Source organism: Platichthys flesus, chromosome 24 (genome assembly GCF_949316205.1).
Source record: "Platichthys flesus chromosome 24, fPlaFle2.1, whole genome shotgun sequence".
NCBI lineage: Eukaryota > Metazoa > Chordata > Actinopteri > Pleuronectiformes > Pleuronectidae > Platichthys > Platichthys flesus.
The window spans coordinates 4,682,242-4,703,766 of NC_084968.1; the positions used below are offsets into that span (position 1 = coordinate 4,682,242).

The 21,525-nt window shown below is 44.9% G+C and overlaps 1 protein-coding gene across 2 annotated transcripts in view; it reads right to left on the reverse strand.

The window, feature by feature from the left end:
- The window catches only part of fgf11a (fibroblast growth factor 11a), a 69,792-nt gene extending 50,043 nt beyond the window's left edge, over positions 1–19,749 (reverse strand). Inside the window, exons 1-3 of one of the 2 annotated variants that reach the window (XM_062384170.1) lie at positions 19,557–19,749; positions 6,100–6,107; positions 5,783–5,798 (exon numbers count right to left, since the gene is read on the reverse strand). In XM_062384170.1, the coding sequence (XP_062240154.1) occupies positions 5,783–5,798; positions 6,100–6,107; positions 19,557–19,749 (217 nt within the window). The remainder of the gene's footprint in view (positions 1–5,782; positions 5,799–6,099; positions 6,108–19,556) is intronic. The other variant, XM_062384169.1, reaches the window with a different exon arrangement.
- Between the last annotated feature and the right edge of the window lie 1,776 nt (positions 19,750–21,525).

The following is a 21,525-nucleotide window of genomic DNA, read 5'->3' on the forward strand; positions in this document are numbered from 1 at the left end:
AAACCAAAATGTATTTGACGAGTAGCTTTAGTTTTTAGCTTGGCCCACATCCCATCCACAAACAAAAAGGAAGCAAGATTTATGACCTGTACTGCAGACAGCCACTAGGGGGACATCAAGATTCTTCAGCTACAACCTGCGGAGTTGTCATGTCCTCCATCTTCGTAGTATATTGGCTGAAATATGAATAGTACTGTAGATCTTGCAAGTGGTAGGAAGATGGAGTAGCAGATAGTGACAGTGTAGGAAATGCATTCAGCAGTTTTTGTAAAACTTTAAAGGAAGACATCTTTGGAAATATACTTAGTAGCTGTCCTTCTATGGGCTTTGTGATAAGAACAATGTCCCTGGAGTCCATCACCAATACATATCCGGAAATTGTCTTAGAATCGCAGAGCAAGTTCTTTATGATGCCAGATCACAATTATGCCTGGTCACAATGCTAAAAATCGATACAATAAATCGATTGATTGGTGTAGCTCAGCGGCCATAGTTTCAAAGTCCTAGTTGTTGAGCCATTAGAATGCTACCAACCTTCTCTTCCAATTTCAGACTGGGAATGGAACGAATCAAACTCATAATCAAGTCTTACTACAGGTCAGTTAAATACATCCTGCTGCTACTAACAGCTTTCTTGACACTGATGAGAAACTGGCTGCTTGTAAACCTCAGTCTGAAAACTCCACGCAGGTTAATGCCAGACAACAGAAAAAGGGAATCCGGTTTCAAAACCACAGCACCAGATGCGTGATTGACTCTGAATGAATGTTAACTGGACCTAAAGGAAATGCTTTTTCATTTTCATGACTTGCCAGGGATCTGAGAATTTGTATTCTGGGAAAATGCAATGTGGGACTCATCGTTTTCACCGACAAGGACACAGGACATAAACGCTTTGCGGATGTTTTACCTGCTGAAGTTGTGCATCTTGTCACCATATTCTGTATGACACAACTAATTAGGTTCTCATCGCCAGACAGGCGGCACAGCCTGAAATGTTACACCCACACACCCACACACACACACACACACACACAAAAGGTGCTGCATCCTCTAGACAGGAAACACCGTAGTTGCTGTGGCAGCCAAAGGAGCACCAAGGGACCAGCATTCTGTGCATCGCCACAGGCAACAACCACCACTGGAGTCTCCCCGCAATATGGTTGGGTTTTCTTCCCAACCTCTCACCATCAGCCACTCGCTCCCCTTTGTCTTTCTCTCTCTTTCTCCATATCCAATCGGTGTCTCTCTCACTGTGTAATCATATCCTTTACACCATAGGCTCCCGATCTAATCTCATGCATCGGTACTCTTTAATTAAACTGATTTGCAGAGACTCTCTCCTCCAGTGTGTCCTCGATTCATTCATGCCCCCGTACCAAAACACACACTCTCTCGTTCTCTCTCTCAATCACCCACAAACACACCCCTATGTTGTCGTTGGCAGCTCTGCAATCAGCCGAAATGCCACGCAGTTCACAAAATGTTACTCCTAATTATTTCCAGATCTCATCGAAGCAGCTGCTCCCCATCTAGTGCAATTGCTCTTGGATCGGTGACACCAGGCAGCGAGGACTCGACAACAAACAGCCAACCACAATGTCCTGAAATGGCACCTCGGGGTGGGCGGAGTAGGCAAATTGTCGCTGGCCATTGCGCGCACAGTTCGTTTGTCAGCTGAAATGGGGCCGAGCGAGATGGGGTTATCCTCACAGAGCAGCGGGCTGCGGCTCATCATAGAGAAAACAAGAGGAAACAGTTGTACAGTAGCCCCTGCGCCTCTGAGGATAATTTGCTGAACAGAGATAATAGGAGAAGGGAAGCTACAGTACGTTCTTTTTTCCCCTGCTCATCCTCTTCTTATAATTCTCCTCTTTGTTCACCTGCTTATCTACCTCCTGCTCCTCCTCTCACAGTTCTCACCGCAGTTCTGAGGGATTCAATTTCCCTCCCGTTAATAAACTGCACTGTAATTATACAAGCCGTTTTATTGAACTGGACGGTGATAATTCCCTTTATGCGCTCGGAGACGGGCCTTCCCCTTAAAACCCATCCGGGCAACCCCAATCATCTTCAGCTGGCTCAGTGATTTCCTCTTACATCCGTGCATCTGCTCATCTGTCGGTTGTCTTCTCCCAGTCGTCCCCTTGGTGCCTCTCTTCTTCCTCTTCTGTCGGCAGGTCAGCTTGCCTGGCTTTCTGCTGGTGATTCATTTATTACTGTCGTGTATCTCCATTACGCTGCAGTCGAGCTGGGCTGCCCCAAAGGTTCAAAAACCCTGTGATATAACTTGGCACGCAGAGCCTGAATTGGCTTTGGAGAAATCTTCTGCCTTCCTCAGTGACGGACTGAAATGAGTCTAGTGTGCATGTGTGAGGGAGTTACTGAGGCGTTCAGGTGATATTTAACCAAGGATCAAATTAAAACTTAATCCTGAGGATGCATTGCCTCATTCTTCATTCATACGGCATGCGCTGAGAGTTGTCCAATTATACACGTGATTATAAAATTCTAACTCACACAAGTTAAAACATTGAAAACGCAATCACGCATGCACACCCACTTTGTTGCTCCTGTCACTTGGTGAAATCGGACAAGCAGCTAGACTTGCCATCACCGCGCACGTACAGGATGTCTGTGTCCGCTGGCTGAGGCAGTAAGACAAAGGCCCATGCTCATAACCGACAGGAAGAAAATATTTAAAACTACACCAGGTGATTTGTGTGACATTTTGCTACACAAACAGGAGATACACTATATAACATTGTCGTTTACACGTACATCTTGACAGAAAAACATTTCCATGAACTCTAAGAAGGTACCAAAGACAATATATTAAGATTGACGAAATGACTGCTCCCCAGAAGTGAGGCCAACCAACCTAACAAGACATGACCACATCAAATATATAAGATAATATTTGTCATTTTAGAGTTTTCATTTTCTTGTAGGTTTTGTTTAATTTATTATTTGATAATATTAAAACAGTTGAAACGTCCCAATTAACAGTTGAGACTGGTTGTGTCAGTCGAGAGAGTGCATCGATGAAACCTCCATATTGCGGCTGCTTCCATTGGATGGATGGATGGATGAGTGGCAAATAGGTATAACTATCTTGTATATGCTGTGATGATAAGCTGTACCATACTATTCTCGTAAATACATATTTGTAGATCTACAACAAAACTAACAGAGTACTTAATCTTACAGGAAATCTCTTTCCTCCTCTGGGAAGTAAGAGGTTGAGGTCAGATACAGAGGGCAACTCTGGGAGTGGCCGCATTCTGCCTTTCTGAAGGACAGGCAAGGTCGATGGTTCCCCGCCGAGTGGCTTAACGGGAGCTTAACTTCAGATCATCTTTCAAAATCCTCAAGAGCCGGAGATTCTTCATTGGACCAGCTCAGTCGCTGTTTAAGCAGGAGTATGCAAAGAATCTGGCAACAAGCTCACAGACCCGGACCAACATGTAAAGCCATAATGACTATCGTCAGGCCAATCATTACTGTCAGGCATTAGGGAGGCAAAACAAGACTAATTGGGTCGTTCTTAGGTCCCTGGAGATTCACTGTGTACACAAATGATGGCTTCTTAAGGGGTAGAGAGGAGGGGCAATAGAGAGGCAGCTTTTCAAGTTGAATTGGAGGGAAGGTGAGGCGAGCAGGGGGTAGGGGTGGAGGGAATCCTCAGCCATTTTGCCTCTCTAATTGCTGCGGATGTGGGACTGGGGTATTTTGTAATTACAGTTAAGTCACAGCCCCTTCAGGCTGCACGAGGACTGAGAGCTGGGAGGCTGAGATATGTGGCGATGGAAGGAATATTAAACACTCCAATTTGAAAGGTGAATGAGAGCTTTGAAGTCGAGTCACAAAAGCAACCAGCTGGTGAGCCGTGAAGATTGAGCTAATACCTGCATGTACACAAAATGATTCGGAATGGCAAGAAGGTAAAATAATTGAAACACTGCTGCTTGGTTAAAGGGATGTATATTTGGTGACTGCTTTCTATTTCATAAACACTTCAGGAGCTTGTGCAGAAACAGGCGCATTAAGGAGGTTGAAGTGAAGGGGAGGGGGGGAACTACCACAAAGTTTTTTTTCAGATGAAGACCAGACATCTCCTAGAAGTAGTTTTTTAGACAGCTGGTTTTGTCATCACTCCATCTACAAACGTAATGAGTGATGTCCACAGCTGAGGACTGAGGACGGAACTAGTCCTTCATTTACCGGCTGCAAGCTGCCTGGCTGCCCCCACGCTGGGTTGGGACAGTCTGGCACCTCTTTTATGTCAGCAGTTGCACTTGCTTTCAATTAAATCGCAAACCCCGACAAACTCTGGAAGTATTTCCGCCACAAAAATCACAACCCATCCTCAATGGGACAGACGGTCAACCAATATCAAATTTACACCAAAATAGTTTTATTGGCTGAAATTGCTCACGTTTCCTTGTCTTAGCAATGGGGCTATATTTTGAGATGTCATGTATGGTCGATAAAGCATAATCTGATGTAAAAAAAAAAATTTAAAAAGTTGTATCTGCTAGTTTTCTGTCAAGTTGTCCACAACCTGTCACTTAAGTTCAATTGAATAACCAAGTGCTGTATGAGTGAAAGCTCTTTTGCTAATGTAAAATAGGACAAGGACAGTTCTATTCTGGCTGTTATATTATAAGAAATATAAAAAACACAATGAACGAACAGAGAAAGCCAATCGTCAAAGCAATCGTCTCTGCGGCTCTACGGACAATATCATATGCCATAAAAACAAATCAGGCAAATAAATAGGTGAATGTGTGTCCTATACATAATCAACTTCTCAGGGTTAGGTTGCCAGGAAACATTAAGCATGTGCATTTATTCATTACAACTGCCTGGCACGGGACGGGACTCTGGCAACGGCACGCGGGCAATAAAAAGTACTTCTGCTTTCGGCGAGATTAGAGAACCACAGCAGAGAGCCTGTTTGGATCGACAGTGTATATTCAGGCTAACACCGTGTGAGTCCACAAAGTCGTTGTCGGTGAACGATCTCCAGGCTGTACATCATGTTGACAGTGCAGATTACAGTGTGGGTGCTGCAGCTTCAGGCCCACAGAAAGCAGTTGCTCGAGTGTCCAAGGCTATAAGTATAACCAGTGAGTGTTCTTAAATTGAATGCCAGTCCCTGTTAAATAGCGTCCACTGTGCAAAACATAATGTCCGCTCCATTTTCAGCCATGTATGTTGTGTCCACTTCTGAGCAGACTCCACGGTATTTTAGTCCACAAGAGCTGAAGGTGATTTTAATTTTAAAACATCATGAGCACGGCAGCCGGTGGCTGAGGAGCAGACGATAAAGCACCACGAGTTCCGTCTCCTCCGTGCACGTGCCACAAGCTCAGTGGCACAGGTTGGATCCGTCCCTCTCCACAGAGGGGTTCTCCTCCCGTTTCTTTTTTCACCGCCCGGTGTTTTCCACGGGTGACTCCCTGCACGCAAACCTCGGCCCCAGTGCTTTCGCTTGCCGAACTTCACACATGCTTCACACATGCTTCACACATGCTTCACACATGCTCAATCTAAACTGTGATTCTCGCCCACTTCCACTTCCTGTGTCGCATCCCTCGCTGACATAAGCACTCCCCAGCTCCCTGACTGACAGTAATCCAACATTTATACTTCCGTTGAAAGCCTCACATACAACCCCGAGGGTGTGTGAGTGTGTGTGTGTGTGTGTGTCTGAGCCTCTTAATATTTGAAGCTGCTGTGTCTAAGGCTTGAGTGTTCACTTTACCTTGACATGTACTGGGAGGAGGAGGGCTCTACATTGATAAGCTATGCCCAGTTTGTATATAAAAGCTATACTTTTAAAGTGGCCTTATATTATGATCCAGAATTTAAATGTCTGAAATAATGTACAAGATTTTTTTCCGCTCTCTTTTAAACCTGAATAGTGAGAATAACCCAAGATTACTTATTGTATTGCAAATTGCCGATTTTCTAATATATTAGATAAAAAGATTATTATGTCTGTCCTTGTATTATTGGCTTAATTATTTTATAAATTTTGTCACAATACCTCTATTTCTTTTACATTTTCTATTCTAAGATATTAAGTTGCACAGGTCTGTCTGTTAGCACACAGCCCTGCATTAATGGTATATCATTAGGGTTAGCATTGGAAACATTTAAAAATAAATTCCCACTAATTTTAAAATGATACTCTATATGTTAAGCAATTAGTACATTATGCATATGCGAGTGTGTGGAGGTGTGTGTGTGTCGCACATTGCCTAATACAGAGATCGTGTCATTGAGGCTACAAGGGCATCGCTAAAAGCCCTCTTTATGCAAATGGAGAGAAACGGAGAAGACAGTGTGTACGTGTCCCAGGCAGGACATATCTTATAATGATAACTTATCTCCGGCCGCAGATACGCCCGATATGGAATATAGGAGACACCCACTGAGCGAGTGTGTCTCCTCTGTCTGCTTCACACACTCACATGCACACACTTACACATGATCCCTCTCGCACGCCCTCTCTCTCTGTTACATGCTGTGCTCATTATCAAATTTATGAATGGCCTCTTAATTATGTCGGCTTATCTTCGACCAAGGCCGCGGCGCTGCCCCAACGCTCATGTACACGTTTGCACAAAACCTTTCTCACACAGCTTATGGTGTGTGTGTGTCACGTCTTGGGGCTGAAAGCGCACACACACACACACAGAGTTGTTGGTATTTTAACTAACGACCTAACTATTTTGAAGGCTCCTCTGAGAGTCATTCCTTCATTTCACTCTTCATCTCTCCCTCTCTTGAAATAATTGAGCAATGCCCGTCCTTATCTTATATCCTCCTTCCTCCCTCCATCGTTCAGCCCTCCCATCTCTCCTTCCTTCCCTCTCTATCAGTCCATCGCCCCCCCCAGTTGCTCCTGACCCCTCTTACCTCCCTCCCCTCCCTGCTTCCAGCCACCGACCGACTCCTCTCTCCTCTTTATCCTTCCATCTCTCTATCACACCATCTCCTCCTCGCCATTTTAGTGCTGCTTTTACTTCCTCGTCCCTATCTGTCCATCTCTCTCTGGCTCTCCAAGATATATGTTGTGCTCCCTCCCAAAACGAGCAGCTTTCTTTATTTCTTGCTGTGCCTGTCTGCCAAGAACATTGGCTTTTAGATTTGTTTTTAATAATTTTCCCAATCCATACTTTATTGTTAATGAAACATTAAGTGGTATTTTTCTGTCTGAAGCACTTCTACTCAAGAAAATTAAACATAATGGTCTTTGTCAGGGTCCACATTGTTGGCTTAAATAGGCTAAATAATAATTTTGATTAATTCAAATTGACTGTACCACTTTCTACCACTCACACACAGACACACACACATTTGGATGTGTTTCTTCCATGCTAAAACCTTACACAGATGAATATTACTATCATTCTATTAGATTTTATTTTTTTTAAACACAAAGTCTCTTTTAAAAGAGGGGGTGAATACATGATGGCAGTGTAACAGTTTGAGTGTGAACACACACACTGCGGCTGCTCTTGCTTGTGCATCTCCAAACCCCTTAATAGACGTGTCCTCATATCACAGCCATTCAAAGTTAAAGTAGTCCAGAACTCTGTGGTTCAACAAGCGCTGACAAAAAGTCAATACTCTCCACGGGCGCCCACTTTGTAACAGAGACACCTGCAAAGTTCAGACATGACACAAGCTGCAACCAAAATAGACTGGTGTGTCCAGTTCATGCCCAGTGAGGGGATGCTGACGCGTACAAGTTAAGAGGGTACAATCACTCCATCAGCCAAATCGTCATGTTAATGTAAGATTATAAAGACAATCTAGTGTGATACAGCATTATTAAGACCTGCTGACCTGTGGCATCACACTCAAAAAAGCTCTCTCCATCCTCCTCCTCCTCCTCTGCGCCTTCGTCCTCCTCTTTTCACTTGGTTACCTCTGGCTCGAGGTCAGACTTCAGTCTGTCCTTGTCTGCTCTAATCACACCATCACCCAATTCACTTTAGTCCCAGAGGGCTTGAGGGGGGTGGCGGTGAATGCTTCGCTTCACAACACGCGTGTCTTCAAAAAAGTGCCATGTGAATTATTTACCTCTCTACGCTTGTTTATATAAACTCAGCAGTTTCCTTTTCACACTTGTGGCAACTAGGAAACATTGGCCTGCAGTGGATGTGTGGTTTGAGTGTTACACAGTTGAATGGAAACGGTAAAAATGGTTAAGGTCACCTCACAGAAAACCTGCTGGTTTACTGATAGATTGTGATTCATTTTAACGCCTTTACATGCACTAAGATCCAAACTGTATCTAATGGCAGCATGCTGTTGGTGATGTTGCATAAAGGAACCTATTGCGAGATAACTCCATACAGAAAGACACTGAAATATTATTTTTGGTATCATGAAATTATCTTGCACATACATAAGGATCAGTTAACCTTCTTATCTACTGCTGTTGTATTCTACAGGGCTTAAGCTTTGATATTACACAACAAGGCATTCACAGTAATCAGGGGTTAATCTGCCTGCGTGAAGTACTTATCTATGGAGTTTGTACTGATGATGAATACATGAAAAAATCAAGACAGCGGGTAACATAATACCAGGTCTCCCAATTCCAAAAGGCCCCATCTCTCTGCCAGGGTGCTAAGATGGCAGCCCGCCACATAGTCCATGTCCCTCATGGGGCGAGCAGCCACAAGGCCGACCACTGCCTGATGAGAGAAAGCAGAGCGGAGGGACAGCTGGTCTGGAGCAGGCGGCTTACGGGCGAATCGCGAGCCGAGTCCTTAACGCACAAGAGAGTCACACAAATGAAACGCGTGTGCACATATACGAATCTGAGACAGACCTGTCTAATTGGGATTCAGCTCTCTGGGTCCAGCTTGTTCTCTGTCACTTCTAATTTCAGCCACTGAGGCGCTCTACGTTTCTGTCAGCTCAGTGTTTATCCGTCCACTTCTGTGTTCCAGAAGAAATGTGAACGATTATTCCTTTTGACTCTGCGGAAGATGAAGACATACAAGGGCTGCGCCATAAGTTTGCATACAGCCTGACGAAAGTGGTGGGTTGAGTTTAAAAACTGATCTTCTCCCATTTACAAAATGTTGAGCCTTGATTTAGGAGTATGCCATGGATTTGTGATGAGAACTGTTTGAATAAGTCATATCATCTGCTTTCATTATAAGGATTTAATGCTGCAGCCCTCTGTCACAGCATGTCATTAAATGGATTTCATGACACCCACTGAACATGAATACATGTGATAATATATCTATTTATGCATTGAACATGAACTAAAGGGGGAGAGCTATAGATGTTCTCTGGATATGAGTCACCGCAGGAGGCAGCATCATGGTTTTGAATCTGTCTTGTGACCTTTGTGAATGTCAGCACGAAAACCACTGCTCCATGCCGTCACTTACCACTTCAAAATGTCTAATAAAGCTGGAATGGTTTAAAAATAATGATGATAAATATCTGTGAATGGCTGTCCTTCACGGCCCAAGGGCCTTAAGGGGCTTGCGACATCTCAACTCGCGAAGATTTGGAGCAGGACGTCCTCAAATTAGACGTAAATGGATGGGAATTGTTTTAACTGACTCCTCGCGAACTTACAGGACTTTCATCTTGAAGATAAGTAGGATTTAGCGAGTCCTCCCACTCTCTCCCGATGTCTGTCAACGGCTGTGCAATGAGCGACCAGTAAATACACACTTACTTCACACATGAACTCAAGGCACAAGATCATTTTAAACGTAAAGTAATAATCCTTTAGATTATCATAATGTCAAATCCTATATGGGCAGCACTGTCTCTGTGAGCGCCACTGTATTTGCATTGTAATATTTGCTTCTATATTATAATAACAGCTGGAATTTACATAGCATGTTTAAGTTCCCCCTTGCTGCTTTAAGCAAGGGGGATCTCCTGTGCTTTTTGTGTCCCTTGTCTCCTGAGCTCCCACCCTCTGCATCACCTCGTAGGCTTCTGGTTCCCCCCCCCCACCCCCCCATGTGCTTTTAGTTTTTTTCAGTTTTGTTGTTTTGTTCCTGTTGGACATTCACCTATTAAAAGGACACTTGTTGTTTAAACTCTGCATCATAGGTCCATCTACCTACCCGGATCTGACAATACCGGACCAGATGGCAACTAGTTAGCTTCCCCACAACCGAGTCGATACGACAACAGAAGCCCTAAACATTCATCTGAAATCATGAACATTCTCCTTTAAGGTCTGGTTCTGTGTCCACAAACACTTAGCTCATAACTGTTTTGCAGCTGCCAAGAAGTGAAAATGGTGTTCATGAGACAAGTGAGATGAATAACAGTTATTCACAAAAACAAAACTTTGAGCCTAAAGATGTTAAACTGTATATCTGTAAAAATGAGGTATGCGTTACTATTCCCTGTGTGCAGTTTTATTTAATTAGCGAAGGTTTAACTGTAAAAATTTAAATCTGTCTGCAGTAATTTGGTCTAACGTTAATTTATGATGAGCCTACAACAATCAGGGTAGTGATAATTCCCCTTTGTTACCGGGGGCAAACATTAAACTTTATCCTGATGTGACTGTAGCTTATTATTTCATGATATAATCTCTTGGTTTAGGCAAACGCTAACAGTAAAATAGGTTTTACAACAACAAACTGTACTTGACTAATAAGATGTTAGATTTGGAGCCAGACTGGATGAATGGCTCTTGGGGCTTTCTCTCTCTCTCTCTCTTCCTCTGCCTCTCTCTCTGCAGAATGGGAGAGTATTTGCATGATGGATAATTTAATGGCGGAGGTAAAGCCCCAGTTTTAAAAAAAGGAGCTTCTCCTCTCATCTTCGCGCAAAATCTCTTCTGAGACGGACGTTTCTAGAGTACAAGTATTGAGCTGTGAGTGTGTGAGTGGCTTTTTTCGTGTGTGTGTGTGTCTGTGTCAGACGTGTGTATGTGTGGAGGGCTGGCAAGGCTGGCGTGTCTCCAACTTCACAGATTGATAGCACATTAAAGTGAAGGACACATCACGCACCTGTGCTTTTGTACCACAGGGGAACAACACACAGGTAGACAGGGTGACGGAATCAGCAAGGTGCCCCATGAGCACAACACTCACACACACACTCACACACACACACACACACACACACACACACACACAAATGTACAAGCATGTCTTTTTCAAAAAGCATCAAACAAATCCTGACACAAAGAACTCATGTATGTGCTGCAGGTCCTGATTCAACCTCCACCCATTTGCTTTTGAAAGCTCCCCATGCCCTGAGGGGGCTGACACAGTATAGATCACAGCTCTGTGTGCTCTTATGTCATCACTGTGTGTGTGTGTTTATATACTGTGTGTTTACAGTCAGTGTGAGGAAGTGAGGCGCTGCAAATGTAAACTGCTTGCCTGTCCCGGTGATTTGCCAAATTTCTCTCCCAAACAAGAGATCCTGTAAGAGTTGGCCTCTGTCTACGCAGCCTGTGTGTATGTGCATTATGTGTTACGTCTGCACCGTCTCTACACTGCCACTTAATGGATTTCCCCTATATGGTCGGAACTCTCGCCTCTGCTGTCTGTCTATAAATGCACGCAAGTTACATTATTCAGTATTATTCATGTTCTGACTGGGTGACAGCACTTTAAGTAGAGCGACTGCAGCATGCGTGTTTGAGGGCTGCACAGGAAACAAGACAGAGGGGAAATAAAAGAATGGTAGAGAGATGACCAGGGATAGGCTGACATAATAAAAAGGCGAGTTGGCAAATCATGACGTAGGATGAAAACAAACACATAATAACCTGGTCCCATTCAAACACATGAATAAATATCTATATATTATATAAAAGATGTTATATTTAATGTAAATATTGTGCATCTGTGTATGTTTGTTTTAAAAGCCAACAAAAACTGGTGGCGTGATGGATTTGCCTTCTGTGCCCCTGCACACAATAATAACATCTATATGACTATGACGCAAACAAAGAATGCACTTTCACATTATATATATATATATATATATATATATATTTCTTAAACAGTAATAACTAGAACCATAACAAGCTGGACAGTTTGTTTTTCTCTAAAAGCAAAGAAAGTTAATATGGCGAATAAAAATCAGTTTTTAGAAACTTTTGAGCCTTTTGGACACGTTGCCTGAAAAGTGTTATAAGTCTGAACACAGAATACTAATTTAAAAGGGGACGTTCACCCGAATTATATAAAAACAGCCTTTCTATAAGAGCCTGATATAAAAAGAGAGATCCTAATATAATGGAGGTGAAAGGAAGTTTATTTGTGGTGCTCACAGCCAAAGGACCTTTATGTTTATGTATACATAAACCTACATTTAGCAGTTGAAGCATTAAGAAATTTGAAAGACAAAATCACAACTTCTTCAAAAACGTACACTTTATCTGAACTTCATGAGGTGTTTTTCAGTAAGTCACTGAACAAGTGGGGCCAGTTTCTACTCATTAAAGTTAACCAACCATCCACTTTTACAGCCGCCAGCAGCTAATGATCTCCAATTATTCTACATGCTAAAGGCTACAGAATTTGTATTCTACTGGAGCCACATACTTGAAATGTTGAGAGTTTCTACATTTCTATATCAGCAAGGTTGTGTTCGTAATTATGATATTTCAAAGTTCATGTGACACATATGTTGTCGCAGGGTGAGGTAAGAGACATGGCATCTTTTCTGTCACAGACAAACGTGGGGACTGAGGCCCAGCGTGTGGAGGAACACCTGTCAGTAAATCCGACACCACCCCTGGGTGCCACAGTCTGTGTAATCAAAGTAAATTAACACGTAATCAGATACAGACGCAAGCAGGAAGGCATGCACACACAGGCTTTTCCCATTAGGGCTGCTTTATTCTCGAGCATCACTCGACAGCAGGTTTGAAGTGTGTGTGTGTGTGTGTGTGTGTGTTTTTGTGTGTTTATCTGGTTATTGCTGTTGTGAATATATATGCTGTTTCATACCTCTATATCGTGTTTGGAATCTAGTGAGGAGGAGTTAATGCTGTCTGTGTTCTCCAAGTGTGTGTTTGTTTCCTGTATCCCCAAACCAACATCTACATGTGACTCACGTCGAGCTCAACTCTCGCAACGCACACAAACCATGTGACAAATTGATTGCATTACAAGAAAATGCAGCCTCCACTGTCCTCAGCATGTTAATATTGCGATTTAGACGTGGGGAATTGATTAAAGGGACAATGCACTGTTCCTGTGGGGAATTGTGACATTGAGGGAGGCAAGGTTGGGCGGGCGGTGGGGTGGGGGGCAAGATGCTGACTCAACGCTTGCCAGTCGTTTGTTGCTTGGGTTCTCGAGACAGAAAATCCCAGCGGAGTGGAAATTGTCTCGTGCAAAATAAGATGTCAAGTGCCGTTATGGATAAATGGATGTGTACATGAGCCCGGTGCGTGTGTGCATGTGTGTGCATGTGTCAGCTGGAGGTCATTTGAAGAGCAACGTTTCCAGATCTGAAACCCTTCGGCGTCGTTGCCCTGCTCTCGTTACACTCTGGTGTTCCCGGCACCGTGCTGTGGCGTGCCGTGCCAAGAATGCACCACCTTGAGTCCGAGCAGCTAACCTCATTCCTACCAGGGCACTGCAGCGCTCATAAACACACCACGTCCCCACCAACTCTCTCTCTCTCTCTCTCTCTCTCTCACACACACAGAGAGATTAGACACTTATTTAGTAAGACATACACAAGCAAACTTTTCGCTCACACCGAAATACAACAGGAAACACACACACACACACACAGTCGCACACAGAGGCGCTGCCCCCAGAAATATTCTATTCTGTCTGATAATGATGATTGATGCCCATCCAAAAAGTGCTCTGCAGCAAAACAAATAGTGGTGGGCTCCATAAATCAATCGGTTGGGAGGGCCGACTCTGAAAGTCCTCATTGATCATCGCAGGCTAAATGTTAGCGCCTCTGAATCATTTACTCCAGCCACCATTTCATACACAGCATCTGTCGCATTGGCAGAGACAGAGACCTGCCACAAACAACAGCGGCTGTCAAGCTGCTGGTAATGCACAGCGTGAGGACGTGGCAATATTTCTTTTAAGAGAGAGATGGGTCGGGTCCATCAACGGCGGTTCGGTTATTTGTTACACTTCAAAATATTGACAGTGTCCTAGAGACAAAGGTGATTTTCTATTGGGAACTTAGACGACAAAGTTTCCATCTAGTCAAAGGCCCTGAGGTTAACGCCTTTGCTTACCGGTGTAGTTTCAGTCTGCATGCATTTTATCTTTTGAGCACTGAAATCAAGATTCTAGAATGAGAGACTTGAGATATAATGTTCAAGAAAGCCCCCGCCAAAAAATGCTGAGGCCACCATGACCTTTGATCACCCAAATCGAATCAGTTGATCTGTTTGTCCAAGTGAAAATTTGTACCAAAAGATTTTTGAGGCACAGTGACCTTGATCTTTGACCTCCAAATTTCGAATCAGGTTATCCTCTAATCCCAGTGAATGTTTGTCCTAGATGTGATTAAATTGGGTGTTCCTGAAATATCCCATTCACAAGGATATGAATCTCTGACCTGCAACCAGGAAAAAGAACCCAAAATCCCATCAGTCCGTCTTTGAGTTGAAGTGAAGGTTTGTACCAACCCAAAGTGATAGAGAGATCGTGGTCCCATGAATTGGATGGACGGATAACCCCAACAAATGCTACTGAAGCAGCCACTAAGGCATAAAAGGAGGAAGGAACTGTTGTGCGTTCAAACGTGAACCTGTTATTTTTTTATCTGGGTGCTACAGAGAAGACAACCCCGACCAGCCCAATGCATGGAGTGAGTCAGCGCAGCACGTTTAGGCTCATGGTACAGTCACATCATTATTCCTCAGTTACACATGCTGTACATTGGCCTTTTCAGAATAAGCTACACAAGCCAGTAGGCATGTGTGGTGCTATACGTGTTCGTCAGAGGAGAGAAGTCATAATCAGGTTCTCCGTGAAGCAACGGTTGATTGTCAGGTTGTCAGTTCTGAAATTTACAAAGCATTTCATTTTTTCCTGTCGCATGTTCAATTAAAGAAAACAACAATTTCTATGAACAAAGGATTTCATCCAATGCCACTTGTTAATTACACGCTAATAAATTCCATTTTGTTTCCTCAACCAAAACTACGGCTCTCATTCTGAGGCAGAAATATGAAGATGCATCGCGTATGAGAAGAATACTAAACAAATGACATTAGACCTGCATCACGCTAGCTGCTGAGCCATTAACAATAGAACGGAGGTTACGTAACCTGGCTGCACAATAGCTACAGTATCTCTGCCATGGTAGCATCCAGCGAGTAAGTGACTGGCCCAAAGATGAGATGATTAGTGACAGGGGGATATACAGCAAGTGGAGAGAGACCGGCAGACACACAGGTGGAGAGAGACGTTTACAAGAAAGCCAGATGTCCTTGAGAAGACAAGCGTGTGGGGTGGCAGGGGGACGGGATGATCAAAGATGTGGGAGAAAGGGAGGTGAGATAGGGAGCGGAGGAGAAAGCTGGTCAGAGGACGGACTGAATGGAGGGAGGAGAAAGAGAGAAAGCAGAGAGAGAGAGAGAGAGAGCGCAAGATAAAGTCCTCCCTGGTGGGGCCTGTCCAGAGTGTCCGGTCTATGAGGCAGTAAATCGCCCCGGTTCAATGTGTGCTCTCCAAACGCTGCCACACATTATTGATAAATCAGTGTGTGTTAATGAGAGGAGCTGATGTGTCCTGATGAATCACGGCACAACAATGAGCCTCACACTCTCTCTCACACACACACACACACACACAATCTCTGTGGACTGTGGCTGAGGTGGGTGTGCTGACTACTGTCACACTGTCATTTGTCATTCGTCTCCGACTCAAACGTGCACATATTCTCTTCCACACTGTCACACACGTACACACACGTACACACACACAAACCAATTTGCAGTAGCTGGATGAACACTTGGCCCCTTTGCTGCAGTAACAACTCAGAGTGTTATTCTATCCTGTTAACAGAAGAGAGGAGGTCTTCCACAGCAGCTCCAGCAGGCAGTCAGAGGACAACACAAGCTATTTTGGTTTCACTTTGATATCGAATAGGCGGCTTAACATCCTCATTAGATCATATCAGAACCCCCCCCCCCCCCCCCCCCCCCAATACACACAGAGCACGCTACCCACAAAGCCGGGACAAAATTATCTCGCTTCCACACTCTCTACCTAAATTATCATGAAATGTCATTATTTGTTTTTGTTGTGATATTGTGAACATGAACGTGTGGGTGTATTTTTCAGTTTGTATTTGTACAAGTGTGAGTGCATTTCTTTTCAGACATAAGATGTGTGTATACCTAAACTTGAGTAAGTTTGTGTGTGTGTGTGTGTGTGTGAATGTGTGTGTGTGTGTGTCTGTGTGTGCAGGGCAAGCTGACCTTGTTATAAGCTGAGTGGGCTGTAATGCTGGGGCATCATTAGTATGGGTTAGGTGAGGGTTATAGTGTGTGTGTGTGTGTGTGCGTGTGTGTGTGTGTGTAGAGGTGAGAGATAAGGCATGAGAGTGTAAGAGAGGACATAAGATGGAAAGGTATGTGTGTCATGCAGGGACACATACAGGCAGGTTGTAAATGTTGAGGGACACACAAACACACACATGCGCGTCTTAAGGTTCAATTCTCTCCCTGGCTAGCCTCACATGGCCTTTATAAGTGACTTCCTGTTGTCTAGGGGAAACATGAACGTGTCACACACACTTTATGCATAAAAATACAAAACGCAACAGAATTTCCCTGCAGAATTCAAAAGCAAACAAACACAGTAAGGGTGAAAGTGTGTTATGGTTGAAAACACAAAACAAGATGAAGCACCATCTCTAAAGTAGAACTTCACCCCTGCTCTGAGACTACTTCAATTAGTTCTAGTACTACCTTTACTGGTATTGCACTGACGTAGAAGGCAGCCTATTCACTACTGGTATGACACTTTCCATTGAGTGTATTACTCTGGTGCTATTAAGTGCGTCTCTCCTTGCAGATAAAAGTAGCAAACAGCAAATGCTACATTTAAGTAGTTGCTGTAAAACACTATGCATAGGTCCCCAAATTATATAATTTCTGTCTGTATTTTCGTGATGAAATTTTAGTCAAGAGTCAACATCAGCCAGCAGAAGGTAACCAGATCCAGAGTAAGAGAATGGAGGCCATTTGAAAACAATGGCAACCAACCGAAATACTACATAATGCAAGAGACTGTAAGCCATTGGATGCAGAGAAAGCCAATAGAAGCCAAACAATGGCAGTAGAAACAATGGAGGCAAGCTGGAGGCAAAGTGAAGGCAAGCTGTAAGCAGGCCACTCTGAAGCCCTGCCAGGAGGAGGAGGAAGGGGCGGAGGAAGAAGAGGAGGAGGTGGTGGCTCAGGAATATTTGAGTTGTTTTTTCCCGGCCAGGGGTCAACTGTGGCCTCAGGCTGAAGCGCAGAGAGGGAGGGAGAAAGTCACACATGAGGAGGATGTACACACACATACAGCAGTTTCCGTGCACACACACTTGGGAAGGGGTCAGCAGTGCCCTCCATAAGGTGAATGCACATACGGACACTGCTTGAGAGAAAGATGAAGACACACAACGTCACACGCAAGACTTAACTCCTCCTTGACTCCTGTGCTGTTAAATGCCTGAAATGGAGGAGCTGGCATTTCGTATCACAGATTCCATACCTCGTCGCCACAATTACCATAATTAATCCAGAAGAGTGTGAGGAGCACTGAGGCCATTGGGATGAAAATGGTTTCTAAGTATGGGTATGGCGCACAAGTGGCCTTTTTCCAAAGAGCTGGCACTGCCATGACCTGTCCAACATATATTTTACACCCGTAATTACAATATAGAGTGCAGCCGCCTCTATGGCAGATGTTGCCTCCCACATTAGAGGTTTCCCACCTAATTATCGTTATGAACTTGGCACACAGAAGCATAAAATATAAAACAATACACTCACACACACACCATTTCATAGAGGTTGTACTGTATGTGGGTTTGCAGAAAGGCAGACGTGAGGAAAGGGAGCACACGTGTCTGCAGGATGGTGAGGTGAGGACAAGATCATTCAGGAGGTACACAAATAAAGACACGTGAGTTCGCCTAATAAACACACAGGTTTCAGTAGCAGGCGAACCTTGATTGAACACCAGTCCTGCTGTTAGATCATACCATGCATACCCCCCCCCCCCCCCCCCCCCCCCCAACACACGTACACACATTATTGATTAGCTCCAAAAGTTATTAAAGTGGAGATAACCCCCAACATTGTAATCCCACCAAGCCTGGTGAAAATCCTTCCATTCGTTGTATGTGTGAGCACAAACACACACACGCACACACACACACAAAGATGGGGATGACCTGTCTTTGACAAGGATCTCGTCTTTGCGAGATGCATCACATCCATAGTTTCATGTGTCTACCGGCTAATGGCTGACAGCCGACTATCTACCTCACAGTTGTGCATGAATACTCATGTCCACTCATATGTTGGTTTTATGTGACTGACAATGCAATCCCACTTTCACTTGTGTTCAAAGGGGCTGCAATGTGTCCCTGACCTCCTCAAGGTGGTTTGGCCAATCGCAATACGATCATCCAAAATTGATGAGTGCAATCCAATCACTCAGCCCTGGCGACTCACATGTTTTTGTGTGTCAGTGTGTATGTGTGTATTTTTGTTTGATGCTCAGTCCTGCCTATCATACCTTTAAAATATATATGCATTTCAAGATAAAGTCACAAAGTTGCATTGAGTCAATAGAACTTCTGAGAAACAACGTTATTGTTTCGACACAATACAAATGATATATTTTTCTGTACTGCATGTGGTGATTGTCATTTCAAGCCAAATTCTACATAAATCAAATGTAATTGTCTAATTTAGCTCCAATGAACAATTTTCCAATTACATTTAACAGACAAACACACAAGATAAATTAGGCCACACCGTGTTTCGCTTGCCCAGAGGGAAGCACAGGGAGAGTAATGGCTCCCAGAATTGCAAATGAGACGCCTCTTGACATTTTTATATCACCGTAAATCACCGTATGTATGAGACACCTTTGTTGTGTGCTCACAGATTACCTGCTCGTGTGTGGATGTGTTGACATGCACCTCAACAATGTCATCAACACAGGCACAGCTCAGGATAGGTCAAGCCTCTGGTACAGATTTGTGCGCAATAAAGCAGGAATTCACTCTGTCTATTTCCTGTATTACCATAAATACAAGACATGATGTGTACAGCCACCAGGAAGATGGACTGGGATGTTTCCCAGATTCAGATTAAGTCCTGAACTACAAATTGCAAGTCGTGGATGTTCTCCATTAAGGCTTTACAGTTGAGGATTAATCTGTGGTCTGGCAAGTCAACCCTCAAAATCCAGTTATCCAATGCAGCCAGAAAATGGGGCAGAGAAGAGCAGAAGATGAACAGCAAGCAGGAAGGAAGGGAGAAACTGGAAAACAAGAAGTTAAGAGAACAGCCTTTGGGAACTCACCTGGTCTTTTCTCCATTTTTCTCCCTCGACTGCCACATAATCGAACCTTGGATATTAATATGAGGATTTGCTTCTGGCAGAGCGACTTGTTGCTCTTTGGGCACGGCTTGCGCTTGCTGGCGATCTGCCGGTTTGCCTGGGGGTCCTTGACCTCCCTGCGCTGGCGAATGAGGGAGCTGGCGAGAGCGGCCATCTTCCCAGGGTTGACCCTGCCGCCGCCTCACCAGCCTCTGGCGGCTCGGTGGCGCCCAGGTGTCGGGGGGTACCGTGGGCCACCCCCCTTCCCGCTCACCCAGGGCGACGGAGCACCGCTGAGGGAGGGGTGCAGAGCGGAGGAGGGGGCTTCGGAGGAAGGACCGTAGCGGCCGGGAGAAAGGGAGATGAGGGGAGGAAGAGATGGAGGTGGAGGAAAGAGGGGTGGATTCCACAAAGGGCCAGCTAAAACAGACAACTCTCGCTCTCAGATGTTTGAATTGAAGTGGGTTTGCCTTTAAATGTCTCTCCGTTTGTTTTCTGGTTTGGAGTTCGGTTCAGGTGAAGCCTTGGTACGTCGCTGTTCCTCTTTTCAGACAAGTCATGTCGTTATCAACCCAAAAACCAGTGCGATGCAATCACTGTCCTCTGATGCCTCCGTCCCAGTCCAAGTCTGCCTTCACCTCCCTGTCCTGGCACATCTGAAGTTTGACTCAATCCTGTGCCACGTTGTTGACATTTTTCAAAAAAGAATGAAATAAAATCACAGTCCCGGAGATCAGATCCCGATCCGGTTCAACAAACGCCCGAATACCAACTCTCCAAAATGACAAGAGTGACACTGTCGGGACACACTGCTGCTCCTCTCCTTCCTCACCTGAAAAATGTCTCCAGTCAAAACAATGTCACGTCGAAAGAAGTAGAAGAAGTAGGGAACATCCGACCTGAGGTATCAGCTCTGCAAGCTGGGACAAGGATAAAGGGTTGCGGACAGATGCTGCTGGACAGAGTGCGGCTCGTTCCCTCTAAGCTCCACTGGCATCCCCCTTGGGTTCACCCACACCCTAAGAGAAGAAGGGGAAACAGACAGTCGGCTTGATAAATCCAGCATTTCCCAGAGATAGAGGTGACATTCATGGACGAGAGAGCACAGGAATGGAGACACGGGGGACACTGAAAGACAGACAGAGGGAGGGAGTGCAGTGAGTCTATCTATCCCCTCTGTCGGCTCGGGCTCTCCAACTCTCTCGGCAGCGCGTTACACCACAGCAGAGCGCACCGCTGTGTCCTTCAGCCAGGCATGCCACCTCGCAGTTGGGAGAACGAGGGATGAATGAATGGAAGGAGACAGAGAGGGAGGGAGGTGAGGTGAAGGGGGAGAGGGGAGGGGAGGGGGGGTATGCTGGCAGGTAGCCATGCCTTACTGTAGATGGTGTCCTGCCGGCGCTCATGTGAGAGTCTCCAACGGTGGGTGACAGTCGTCCGATCTTGTTCTGTGGTGTCCAGCTGCACAGTGTGCGTCCATGTGTGTGTGTGTGTGTGTGAGGGGAAAGTGTGTCTGCCCGGAACAAGACACCTCTCAGCCTCAGCGCACACGTGTGGGGAACTGTGTACATGCGTGTGTGTGAAGGAGCAGCACAGTGTGAAGGTGTACGGGTGTGAGAGCGTGTGACAGAGGCAGCATGTGTGCGTGTGTGTGTAAATGTGAGTGTGTGTGTTTGTGTGTGTGTGCGACTCTCTTGCTTGTCCCTGTTCACAGTGCATTACGGAGTGAGCGCTGGCAGTGTGCTTCACACGCTCTCTCTCCCTCTTTCTCCCTCTCCCTCTCACACACACACACACTCTCTCTCCCTCCTTCTCTCAAGTCTATTTCCCTAAACCCTCCCCTTTGCTCTTCTTTCTCCCTCCCCCTCTCTCACTCAAATCCCTCCATCAACGTCTATGCTTTAAAGTCTCCTCCTCCCCAGTCTCCCCCATTCTCTTCATCACCCCCTGC